This window comes from Typopeltis vanoorti, chromosome 6, assembly GCF_054136105.1.
Source record: "Typopeltis vanoorti isolate ZY-2024b chromosome 6, IOZ_Tvanoo_1.0, whole genome shotgun sequence".
Classification (NCBI taxonomy): domain Eukaryota; kingdom Metazoa; phylum Arthropoda; class Arachnida; order Uropygi; family Thelyphonidae; genus Typopeltis; species Typopeltis vanoorti.
In genome coordinates, this window is record NC_143554.1 from 105,716,176 (window position 1) to 105,730,066 (window position 13,891).

Here is a 13,891-nt window from a genome sequence, read left to right on the forward strand (position 1 = left end):
ATCCAGTGGCTTCAATTCCTGAACTGAATGAACACGGTATGGACAAAACTTTAATTGTTTGGTGGTTCTCCAAATACTGCCATTTGACATACCTGTCTATGCAGAGAAATTTCTAAGACTCTTTGAAGGTGAATGTTGCAACTTGTCGTGTACTGCAGTTGCTTTAGCCTCAGTCAAGCTGGAAAGTCTTTCCATGATGCTGTTTGTCTGCAACTGATCCAGTTTCCTGAAAGCATTCAATTAATATCGTAATTGTCATATTTTGAGGAACAACAGAGTCAGGATACTTCTGATGAAACTCTTCTGCAACATTTGTGTAAGAATGACAGACAAAATAACAACTTGTTGCTCCTGAGAAAGTACCACTTCGCCTTCCTCATAAACAAAATTACATAATGGATGTCCAATACCTGACACATGGTGGACATATTACATGATAGTGGCTAATAGTCCTGGGTGCCATCTATAGACAAAATGAATAATTAGAATTGAAACACTTCAATGCAGCTCAGCTTGAGCTTTGATGTGCATGACTTTTGGGTCACCCTGTATTAACCATATGAAATAATATGACTTTACATAATCAATATAGCGACATTAGCTCAATTTTGATTCTTAAATGTAAAAAATTATGAACAGATGATGAATAAAAGCACAACTCAGATTTTTAAAAATATCTTTAAATATAAACAAAAAATAATTACAAAATATTTTGCAATTATGTATAATAAAATGCATTCCATTCCATTCAGATTCTGCTCATTTATTGTAAAACAATTAACAGAAGCTGAATAAGTGTCAAGGATGATCACAACAAAAATGAGCATTGGCCACACCAAATCACAGCTTAACATAAAATGTAACAAACTTGAAGTTTTTATCGAGTAACAGTTAACAATAATGTTATTATTATACTATCTTTCCAAAAAATTAGTGAATGGAGTCGTAATACTCTAGAACAGCTCCATTCTCTAATTTTTTATAAATATTCTGAATGAGATAACAACTGCTAACAATTCCCAGCAACTGACAAAAATTAAGTATTTTAAACTGTCTTTAATCTCATTTAAAATTGTATTTATAATACAAAATTAATATGCATCATTTACTATCTGAATAAATACTTCTTTTTTAATTCAAAAGAAGCTTACCGGGAAAACACATAGTATATTTCACACAGTACAAGATTGTTACCAGTGATAATATTATGACTCTCTTTACAGATGTATATTATAAATCAAGTGAAACCTTTGAGAAAAATTAATTTTACAAGAGAAAGGATTATTACTTTTATCATTAAAGGGGGGAAAAAAGAGGTAAAACAAGTTAAGCATGTAATGACTTAGTTGCACAATTCTTCACAATCAACTACTGATAAGAAATAGAACATTACATAAGATTTAAGCAGAACCAAACACAAAGGACACCCACAAATGAACATGTGCAACTGAATAAATTTAAAAATGAAAAATATGATGAGAAAATTACAAATGAAGAAGAGAATTTTAGAAAAATTTTTTCTTCATTCTAATTCTTCCATTATTTCTTCAGTGTGACATTTATTCATTACATTGTCCTTCATGCTCTTTGTGTAGTTCATAACAGAATCTTAATAGGGTGTTCTGCTTTATGGATATGGCTCTTCCATTTATATGTATCTAAGTCATTATCTATTATTATAAGACTTTTACAGTCTTGGAATCGTTAACTGCACCAAACTCAACTACCAGTGACAACTAAGGATGAAGACAAGCTGCTGTCAACTCTCTTTGAGGAAAAAGGGATTCAAAATATTTTTTTTTAACCTTTATTTCATGAAATAAAAAATATAGTACTTTTTTGGTGTCTTCTTTTTCACAATGGCTCCCTTGATTTACAATACATTTTTCCAACCTTCAAAACAACAATCTGTTAATAATCAGAATGGCAAATTGCCTTCCTGATGTGGTTGGATATGTAAGGAGAGTTTAGCCTGTAACCATGTCTTAGACAAGATATAGATATTAGAAAAATTTGTTATAATAATCCCCTTTCACTATTATATGGTTTCTTTTTCAGTTATATACAATGTTTATTCATTTATATCATGGATTCAATTTGCTTCCAGCACACTGTACAAGGAAGGTGTCAAATGCATATTTAATTAATATCATTTTCAAAAACAGTGGAAGTCAATGAAATTGCTCTGATCATAATTACTCCTGTAGGTCTTACAGCAACTTTGAATTTGTCTTGTGGATTTACTTTTCCATAGTCAAGTTCTCCAAATAACTCCATAAGATGATAGCCTGCAGGGTTTTTCATACCTAATTCTGCTAAAGTAGTAGAAATATGAGTTGGAGAACCATCAGTTCGTCGATTCAGAAAAACAACAGCATAAGAATAAAAGTTTTTATGGACTGGAGTGATGGGACGCTTCCAGATTTCCACCTTGCCATTCTGTTTATTAAACACAGCAGTACAAAATAAACAGAATAAAATCAATAATCAAAAATGCACAAAAGTAGTTCTTAATTTAAAGAATATATATATATATTATGACAATTCCACCTACAAAAGTTTGTAAACCTAAAGCAATTTAAAGTACTATGAATGGACGAAGGGTTAGATAAATTAGGGTACACTGCTCTACAGTGTACCAAACAGTGTATTTATTTATGTATTATTATTATTATTTTTTTTTTTTTGTTCAAGCTATTTCAGACTTCTAATAAACAGGAAACCCAGCTCTCAGACCCACAGGTTAAAACTTGTTTGAAGATGAACTTCTGTACTGCTAGTTTAGTGTTTTGCTATTTTCTCTCTTATTCCATATAAGTTTATTCAACTGACTTCTCATTATATTAGCTATGTTTTATTCTATTAGCTATTTCCATATTTAGTTTGCCTTCTTCAATAAAAATTGTCTAAATAATGTTTTATATGAGTTCTACATAGAGAAGGCAGTTGATATTTTCCATGTTCCTACCATTTTCTTAATTTTTTTTTATTAGATTTTCATAACAATTTGCTAGAGTTGTAGACCTATACTAGATTTACTTAGGGTTATATATTATCTTCATAAAGTAAATGACTGAGTTTAATATCAGTGTAACGCCACTTTCTTTCATAATCTGATCCATGGAGATAGTGTGCATCCCTGTCTTATACCTGCTTTTAAATCAAAATATCTTTCAGTAATTCCTTCAATTCTAAAAGCTCATTTACAACTCCAGCTATACATATATATATATTGCTCTGTATACTGTCCCACTTACATTGTATAACTATAGTGTTTTGAATAGCTTTTTATATTCCCATGATTCTTGACTATCTGTATGGGAAGCTTCTGATTCTGAAGCGCTGTAGCTAACTGGAAGAACGACTGTATGTTGCACCCTTTGACTGAAAAAGGCCTAAGTTCAATTCTCATTGTGATGGGAGGAATCTTTATATGGACCTTTTCAATTGAAGGTGAGGTTAGCCGATCTCATACGGAGGCAGCAGGATTTTTTCTCCAAGAAACTAAGGTTTTTCATCCCACATACAAACAAATCAGCCCTTTGGAACACATGCAATTTACAGACAAAAAATACTATTTGTGGTGGTGGGCAGTAGATGGCATTGATGTAGATGATTGGTAGTAGAGGTTTGGTGTAGTGGTGGAAACGGAGAGTTGTACAGTAGGTGTCCTTCCTAAATGAGTCTTCGGACTCCTTGGAGTCCGAAGACTCATCTAGGAAGACACTTGTCATTTGTATCAGTAGGGTTTTTTCCCCAGTTTATCCTTGGGTTTTTCATCCCACAAAGCAGGCAAACCGGTCTTGAGAACTCAACACTACAAACATAGGATACACTGAGGTATAGGGTTGACACCTTATCCTGTGAATGGTTTCAGGTGCGATGATTAATAAACCCTTGACACCACAAAGTAAAAGAGGGTATAAAGAAGACAAGATTAAGTGTTCCATGTAAAACTTAGATAAAGGGAGAAGACGGGAGAACCCATACCAGTACCATTAACCTGTTTGTGGATTTTTCCTTCCCATGTAAAGTAACTCGCATACATTGTAAATTTGAATAATTCAAAGATATCAGGAGGAAATTTAGAACCTACAGAATTTCCATGAATATAAATTAAAAAAAAACAAAGAGTTACAGCATCTTAATTCTGTCCTTCCAAAAAATGGCTACAACAGAACATCAGTCAAACAAATTCTATCTCAATCTCCAAAACAAACAGAAAAACAAATAAACCAAGAATATAAAGGAGTAGTGATTCTTCCATATATATATATATATATATATATATATATATATATATACACAATCAATCACAGATAAAATACAAGATTGCTTCACCGAAAAAAAAAAAAAAAAAAAAATCTAAAAAGTCGCTTTCTTCCCAATCAGCAAAATCTCCAGTCATCTGAAACCATCTAAATTGCCACATCTGTCACTTAAAAAACTAGGTGTCCACAAGATCAGTTGTAAGTGTGGGCTTCACTACATAGGACAAAACTGGCAGTGATGATTTTATATCAAATCTGGTCTTCCTTAATCTATCACAACACACTTGCATCTGCCAGCAATGTACAGCAACCCACGAACCAGCAGTCAGTATAACAGAATACATGCTTTCCATTCTTTAAACATTTACAAATATTCTTCACTAGAAATGTTAACTGTTATTACATTGCTCGTAGTTTTCTAATTTCTCAATGCTATTTCCTGATGAAGTGAAACAAAGTTTTTTCATGAAACTAGTTAAATTAAAACATAATTTATTTTTGACTTCTTTGTGAGTGGTTTAACACTGGAAAATTTTATGTTTGTCCAGTTTGGATTTATCAAGTATGTGCAAGGATGTCTGCATTAAATAAGTAAGGCACTAGATAAGAACAAAGATCTGCAAGTTGCCCAGCTGTGTCATGCAAACTAGAGAGAAATGTATAAAAAAAAAGCATGCAGGTGATTTATTATGCTGGTACAGAAATGCTAGGAGTATCACAAACATACATTGTATGTTTGTGATACTTGGATAGAATTCGTTGCCTGTGAATATGTTGGGACCTCAGATCGTAGGCATTAGTGAGACCTAGCTATCAGAGACAGACATATTAATTGGTATTGAGTGTAAAGGATACAATATTTTTAAGAAAGATAGACAGAGCAGGAGAAGGGGGGGGGAATGCTGTTAATGATTTTGGACGATTTGCATCCAGTTAGAGTTGAGACCTATGAGTGCAATATGAATAACAGTTTTTCATATGGCAATTTTCCATGGTTGTTGCATGTAGTCCAGGTGGCTTGGTATCGTTTTGTTAGAGACATTAGCTTCATGCTACCAGTGCAACATCTCTGGGGCTTCTTGGGTCTGAAGCTTTACCATCAACATCTGACATGTGAAGAGAACACTGGTCCAACAATCTTCCAACAAATGGCTTCCTGGTTGAAGATCCCTGTGCTCTGCAGCCTGGTTTTACACTTCCTAGGAAGATTGGTCATCTGTCAACAGTATCAGAACTAACCAGGACAGATGTGGCTACCTACTACACAAATGGAAACTGTCAGACCACCCTTATTGTGACTGTTCCCCCCATAGCTCAAATGATCATTCATATTGTGAATGACTGCCCAAGGTGCCAATTTCATGGTAACCTCTGAAACATCCATGAGGTGACAGATGAGGCCCTGGATTGGCTTTCTGGACTACACATTGACCTATAGCTGCAATGTATTCTTTTTGTCATAAGAATAAATAAATAAATGTGACAATGAGTTTGAAGCCATCTGGTGTGAGCTATAGTCTATCAAGATCAAATACTTAGGGTGGAGTTGTTTCAAACCTATTGGATTGGTTACTAGTAATGAAGAAATGCATTACCAAATAAAGATGAAGCATGCAATAATAATGAAAGATTTTAATTATCCAAACATTGATTGGGTAGCAGTGAAATCTCATGAAAAGAATGAAACTACATTTATTTATCTGCTGCAAGACAACTTTCTCAAGCAGCATTTCATAGAAGGAACTCAAGGTCAAAGGGTACTGGGAGAGGATGTGTATCAGTTAATACCGCAACTATTCTGCCTCTGGCTGGTGATAGTGATTGTGTGGTACTGACTTGGAATGCAGCTAAGTTTATAAATGTTCTATTCAGAAAATGCTATGTGTTGAACTGCAAAGCAGGAAATACCCAACTGAGGAGTATGCTGGGTTCTTTGCCATGACATTGGTTATTGGTTGGGAAGGATACTGACAGTGCATGGGACTGGTTTTAAAAAAATAGAATCAGAATGTGTCTCTAGAGTTTAAAGAATAAATAGGATAGGAGTGAAATGAACGTGCAATCTTGTTATGCAAGAGATTTTTAAGAAAAAGATTATGCGGAAGGAATACCATATGCTAAGGATATCAATTATGAAAATTACAAGATGCAGGCCAGAAGAGTTACAACTGTTGTATGAAAAGCAAAGTCTGAGTATAAAAAGAAACTGGCTCTGAAAGATAAAGACAATCCAAAAGAATAACTGTACTGAATGCAGATGATATACAGGTGACAAATGTAGAAAAGATTGTTCAGCTAATGAGTTCTCACTTTACTAAAAGTTATCAACCTTTGTTATGCAACACTGAGCTCACTGTTACCTATTCAATGAATGCAGAAACCCAAGCGTATGAGGAGGTACTACTAGAGCTGTTGCACAAACTGAATAAGAATTCAGCAATAGGAAATAATGGGATATCAACACGGATGTTAAAAGAGTGTTCAGCTGAACTGGCTATTCCTTTGACCAGGCTATATAATTTAGGTCTCAGAACAGGGAAAATTCCACAGTAGTGGAAAGAATGTATGGTAATCCCATTGCACAAGGGTAGTGCAATCTGATATCCAACTATCGACTGATCAGTATCTCTCTCTAGTGGAGGTGAAAATTTTGGAAAAGTTAGTTAGGGACTGCATACAGAAATTGGTTGACAGAGAATCTATACTTTTTAATGAACAGCATGGGTTTAGTAAGGGGAAAGTCTTGTTTGAGTAACTTGCTCACATTCTATAATAATGTTACCATTGATTTAGACAAGAGCAATGGATACAGCATGAAAAACTGTTGCATAAATTGGAGAGGGAACTATGTAAAGTGCAGTTTAGGCTGTGAGATGCTGTTGAGAAATGGTAAGCCTGGTATGGACTGTAGATAGTAGTACACATTGTTTATACTGATGTTAAAGCCATGAATGTTGGTCAATTACATATGGAAACTTTCAGTTTCACCTGCACTGCATGTAAGAAGAGCAGGGAAGACTGAGAAGAAATGAACAAAATGCTCAATAGAGAAATGAAAGTATCCTATGGGAAAAAAAAAAAAAGGTGACCAAAACAGGTGATCTAAAAAATAATCACAGGAAGAAGAAGGTAAGAAATATAGAAAAGAATTAACAGACAAGTAAACAATGGGGTAGGAATTATATTACTTTAACTAGACACAACACCACACTACTGAACTAAGAAAACACACCAAATAAATTTCATAATGAATTGTACTAAGGCACAATTACTATGGGTTAGTATACCCATTCTCCAACAAAACATGCTGCAGGCTTTCCCATGGCAATCTTGCCCAAGGATGTTTGTGATTGTCTTCAAGTGGAGGAAGAATTTCATCACCTGATGTGAGACCAGCATCCTGCTTACTGGAAGTCTGAAGTTGCTTGAAAATGTTCCATGTTTGGTCTAGAATGAGGTTATTGGAGTATGTAAAATAAACAAAAAAAAAAAAAATTACAAGAAAAATAGAAAAATAATAAAAATAAAATTCTTGGTCTGCCCACTATACCGATGTACTATAGGTTTGCAACCTCTCTTGGGTGGGAGACACACACAAATATGAAAGAAGACTAATAGTTCATCAAATCAAATATCTAATTACTATTAGAACATTATTTAAATTAAGGGGATATTTAGTCCCATATTATTTCAAAGCTGAATAAGAAAACTCTAAGATATAAATCATCAAAGAGTTTCAAGCCGAATATAACAAACTATAAAAGTTCAGCGAGTCCAAGAATGAGCAAACACCTGGGTGGTGCAATACCAGGCAACTCGTAGTAAAGGTGGATAAAGCTAGGATCGCTATTCTTAGTATTTGCCCTAAGGTAAATCTCATCCCCTAGGAAATGTATGTTGTTTCACATTAAGGGAGATAGGTCACTACCTAGACCAGTTTCAACCTTTACTGAGGTCTCATCAGTGAGTAGGTAGACCAAATAATACCAAGATTGTAGAGATAATAGCTTTAATACTTTACAGTATGAGCTGTCAAAAAGGTGCACAGATAAATTAATGAAATAAAGAGCCAAAAGGCTTCACTTCAGTGATATAAATCAGATTTATATCTTAGAGTTTTCTTATTCAGCTTTGAAATAACGTGGCACTAAATATCCCCTTAATTTAAATAATTTTTACATCGCTGAAGTGAAGCCTTTTGGCTCTTTATTTCATTAACTATTAGAACAATTTATCAAAGAAAACTGATAGAAACTAGTGTTGAAATCTTGATTGTTGGGTTATCAGACTCTCCCATAAGTTTCAGGAAATGATGACAAGAGGTTATTTCTAATTTATACTGACATTTAATTTAAGAAATTCTGAAGGGGAAAAAAAACATTCACTAAAGAAAATGTAATGAAATTATTATATGTCACATAAAAATGCATCAAAGATATAGTCACCTTATAAATTCTTTTTCCTTGAATTCCAAGAGGATCCTGATCTACAGCTATCACATACTGATTTAAGAGAATTTCTTTAAACTTGTGATCCAAACCACGAAGATCATTAGACATTAACAAAGGTGCAGCAAGAATTGCCCACATAGCCATCTGAGCTTTTGCCTGTTCATAACTTAAACCAAAATTCCCTATAATTAACTGCCATGAGAGACAAGAAAAAAAATGACAAATTAGTTACCTTTAATTCAAGAAATGTGTGTGTACTTGCTATATTTACTTACAAACATTCCAATCGGTAACACTATTTGTCTTTTACAAGCAAAATTCCATCCAGTATTATGACTCCATATGCCCAGGTGTTCTGCATATTTAATCATGATAACTATTGGTAGTCATGGCTTATTTGTAATTTCATAGCACCTCAACTTACAAACACTGAAAATCTACATTAATCAATTAAACAATACAAACATACACAGGTAAAAAAAACTGAAAAAAAAAAAAAAGCATTTCTTTTTCAGGATACAACATTGTCACAAATAATAATAATAATTATTATTATTATTATCTATTATTATCCCACCCTCTATGGAGTTGGCAGAACTGACAACATATTTATCATGTGGAAACTAAAATCTTTAACACTCTCAGCACTCACATGTTCAGGTAACATGTTCCATTCACTCACAATTCTCCATGAAAAAAAATCTACTCCTTACACCTTCTTCATTACATTCTTACACACCTTCCAGGGATGGTCTCTGGCCTTTCCCTTCTCACTTTCTACTCTTTTTATAATCCTCTCTGTATTAATCCGATACAATCTCCTCACTAACTTAAACATCACTATCATATTATCTGTTTTCCTCCTATCCAGTAGACTCCAAAATTTATATTCCTTTAACTTCTCTCCATAGCCAACATTCTAGAGTCCTGATGTTGTCTTAGTCACTCATCTCTGGACCTTCTCCAATGTTTCCACATCACACTGATACTAGGTAACCAAATCTGAGAGTGTGGTCTGACCAGTACTTTATACCGTGGCACAACCACCTCCTTATTCATTCACATCAGTGTACTCCTTATCATAGTGGCAATGTGATGTGCAGTCTTTGCAACATTCACAATGTGCATTCTAAACTTCAGTCTAGTGTCAACTATCACACCAGATCTCAAATCTCATCCACTTCCTGCAGCACAGTTTCATCAATATAGAACACATCCTCATATTTTTGTACTCCAAAATGCAACACTTTCGATTATTAATATTAAAACTACAATCATTTGTAGTTTTAATATTAATAAAACTCATTTGTCCACTCATCTGTCCATGCTCAAAGTCTATTCAACTATTCCTGAAGGGAATTAACATCAACAGTGCTCCTTATAATTCTTCCCAACTATGCATCATCAGCAAACAACTGAAGATTGCCAGTAAATCCACATGAAATATCATTAACAAATAAGGTGAACAAGCAGAGGCCCAAGAACAGAACCCTGGAGCATACCACTAGTTACTCTCCTTTTCTGAGACACTGCTCCATCATACATAACTTGCTGGTATTCTTCAGAGAGCCAATTGCTAATCCACCAATATATTATTGGTGGATTAGCAATTGCCATCCTCTGCAGCTTGTACAAGAATAATACAGCAGCTTTTTTTCACCTTATCAAAAAATGACAGATTGAAAAAACAAGACCTGCCCTTCACAAACCCATGTGGACTACCATAGAGAATGTTATGTCCATCAACTCAATTCTATATTCTACTCCTATCCAGCCTCTCCAACATGATTACAACTGCAGATATACAGAATAGTCTATAATTGGAAACTTGTATCCTAGAACCATGACTGATAGTAGTATCTTGCCTTTTCCACTCCTTAGGAACCATATCCAATGCAATACTTTCATTAAATAACCAAGTCAAAGACATAGCTTAATGTTTTGAACATTCCTTAAAAATATGTGATGATATGTCATCCATTCCCACAGCCTTATTAATATCTAACCTAATCAACACCTGACACACCTCTGATTCTTTCATTTCTAATTCTCCTAATACTTGCTTCCCTTCTACATACTGCACAGCATCATTTACACCAGTATGATATACACTGATGAAATGAATGCTCATTAAATAATTCTACTACACTGATTACTCTGCTACCATAACTAGCCACCAGTGCCAACCTGTCATAATTATTCTTCCTCTTTCTTGCCATATAGCAGAATGAATTCTTAGAATTCTCCTTGGCCTGAATGAACCAATCTCCTTTCATACTGCACTTTTCTTTCTTTCCCATGCTTTTCACCTTTCCAGCCTGCATTTTTACACCCTTCATGCATCTTATTGCCACAGACTTCATCACATATTTTTAAGGATTGTACCTCCCCCATAACATCTTTTCCAACACTTCTTGTTTATTTTCGCTTTTCATATATTTAACTCCTATCCTATTTGCTTAACTCTTGGTAAGCAATTATGCAATGCTTGTGTCGGATACTTCCTTATGAATTTCCATACACTGTCAATATCTTTTCTGCATGGCTCATCAACCCAACATATTGAAGCTACTTGACAATAAAGCTCCCTTAATCACCCACCTAATAAATCCACATATATCCTTTTTTTGGCAATAACCCTTTCTTGTTTCACTAACCAGCAACACAGTTAATAGCTCACAAACAACCACATCTTTTGAGGATATCCACAAATCCAACATTCTACACTTCGTGTTGCTTCCATTACATGCTGTTTAAGATAGTTATCCCTCAGAAATTCAATACAATCACTCTCCTTGTTCCCATGCACTATCTCCTCCTTCCAATCTGCATTCTTCTAATTAAAATTTGCCATTAAGATCACCTTCTTTTTTTTTTTTACAAGTGCAATGAATTTGCTTAAAGTGTTCACAATCAGTATTCTCTACATTCCCTGGCTTATAGCAGCATTCTATTAAATATACTATTCTGTTAATTTCAACTTCACACCATACACCATATTATATTCATATTCCACTCATTGCTGGACAATTCTTCTGCTATCAACAACACTTCCCCATCCTCTTTTTATCTTGATATCGTTCCATTTCTATTCCTGACAATACATCATTCACAGACAACCAAGCTTCATTTACACCAATTATCTTTGGGCATACTGACTGTAAAATCTTTTGTAATTTGTTAAATTAATTAACTCATCAGGTAGTTAGCTATTAAGGAACTTTGAAAGTAATGAATATTGACAATACTGATTGTGACCTTACTAGTACTAACATGATGGATGACAAAGAATTCTTTAGGACTATAAATCCTCACCTGTTATTCCATCATTTTCAGGAGACGATCATGAAAATATACACTCATATTTCAGGTTTATTGAAGAGTTGAGAAAAGTAGGGAGATGGTCAGACTTCCAGTTATTGATTCTCCTCAGAAATTAACTGATAGACAAGGCCAAGAACTTTTTGAATTCTTCTTTGGAAGATACAAAGTTTAAAGATACTCTGATATCTCAATATTCCAAGAAGTGTAAGCCCGAATCTATGGAGACTACAGAAATGCATGCAAGGAAACAAGGAAAGTGTAACCAACTTTTATAATAGATTACTAACCCTTGCAAATAGTCTGAGTGTCTTGGGAGAAGAAAAGCTGCATTTAGATTAGGCAGTTTTCCATCAATTTCATTTAGGATTGAAGGATGAGTTAAAGGAAGTTGCACACAATAAAAAAAAGAACTTAGAGGAGTGTTACCACATAGTCAGAGAAAGAGAGGAGAGGCTTGGTGATATTCATCCCGTCTCTAATCCCAGAAACGACATTCCATATAGAAGTTAGATGGTCCCACCAGTAACACTAAGGATAAGATGAAGCTTGATACGCTGAAGGAAAAATTCTCAATAGAAAAAGAAGAGAAGGAAAGAGACCTAGAGAACACGACTCACATTAAAGTAGTAGACAACAGAAAAATTACCATACTGAAATCAACAGACTCCTAAAACATGGAGACATTAAAAATGTTCATTAGACAAGAGGTAGAGAGGCTACAACAGCCAGTGATTGAGCGGCAAGATGCAATTATCAAGCCATTAGAAGAAATCAGAATTAGAAACTCGCAAAGCACGTCAATGTCAAGATAAGAAGAATAGTGAGTGAAAAAGAAGAAGACCCCCCCCCCAATGTTACAACTGTAACAAGATAGGGCATTTTGCTCAAAACTGTTTCAAGAGGAGGAAATCCCCCCCCTCCCCCGAGAAACAAGGTATGAGTCTAATGTTATGCCTGCTCACAGTGGCTCAGTCAATAACCCAAGCAAAAGAAAAGATAATGTCAAAAAGAGGTCTGGAAAATCACTGACGATCATTCAAAGCTTGGTAGAAGGGGGGGATACCTTGTGATGTCCTGCTGGACACTGGATCCCAAGTGTCTGTAGTAACTGGGTCATTCTTCAATAGAATAAGTACCTGTATGTCGAATGACATAATAGAGGGCTGAAAAAACCGATCAGATTAACGGGCATCTCTGAGGCTATGATATGTGCACTGAAAAAAGGTGGGAGCTGACATTAAGCTGCCTTGAACATCTCTCAGGAATTAATCATTCTCCCCAAAACCTATCGTCCAAGCATTCAAATTATTCTGGGATTACATTTCTTAAATAGAGATGCAAGTTCTCCTGCAATTTCCAGGAGAGAAAAATTTCCCTAATGGGAGTTGAGTATGCACCTAATAAAGGCAGTGTTCAGAAGTCTCAGGCATTAGAAATTGATAAGAAAACTGAGTGAGTAGATAAATGCAAAATTAAGACTAGCGAGCAAAGAGAAGAGAATGGAGATATGTCAACAAGATGCATCAAACTCTTCCCAAAATCCTTCAATAGGTGAAAGTCTACACAAGGAAATCATGACTAGCACTTACATAATTTCAAGTATTGCACCAGCAGTTAATCAAAGGAAAGAGAATAAGAGCACTGACATTAATTTGAGTACTGCACCAGCAGTCAATCACAGGAAGGAGAACAAGATCGACTGGATGATTGATTCACATCAAAGGATGGAATTTTGTTTAATAATCAATTGCACCAGGCACAAAACATATAAAACGAGGATTGTGGTCAACAAAAGTCTAAGAAAAAAAGAGTTAGGTGAAACAAGAGCTAGGAAATCTGAACAAC

General features: G+C 34.7%; 1 protein-coding gene across 3 annotated transcripts in view; it reads right to left on the reverse strand.

Annotated features, from left to right (window-relative positions):
* Positions 1 to 659: 659 nt before the first annotated feature.
* The window catches only part of LOC150105774 (alpha-N-acetylgalactosaminidase-like), a 75,258-nt gene continuing 62,026 nt past the window's right edge, over positions 660 to 13,891 (reverse strand). For all 3 annotated transcript variants that reach the window (XM_090393571.1, XM_090393573.1, XM_090393572.1), the window contains exons 7-8: positions 8,717 to 8,914; positions 660 to 2,439 (exon numbers count right to left, since the gene is read on the reverse strand). In XM_090393571.1, the coding sequence (XP_090249697.1) occupies positions 2,140 to 2,439; positions 8,717 to 8,914 (498 nt within the window). In that variant the 3' untranslated portion in view covers positions 660 to 2,139. The remainder of the gene's footprint in view (positions 2,440 to 8,716; positions 8,915 to 13,891) is intronic.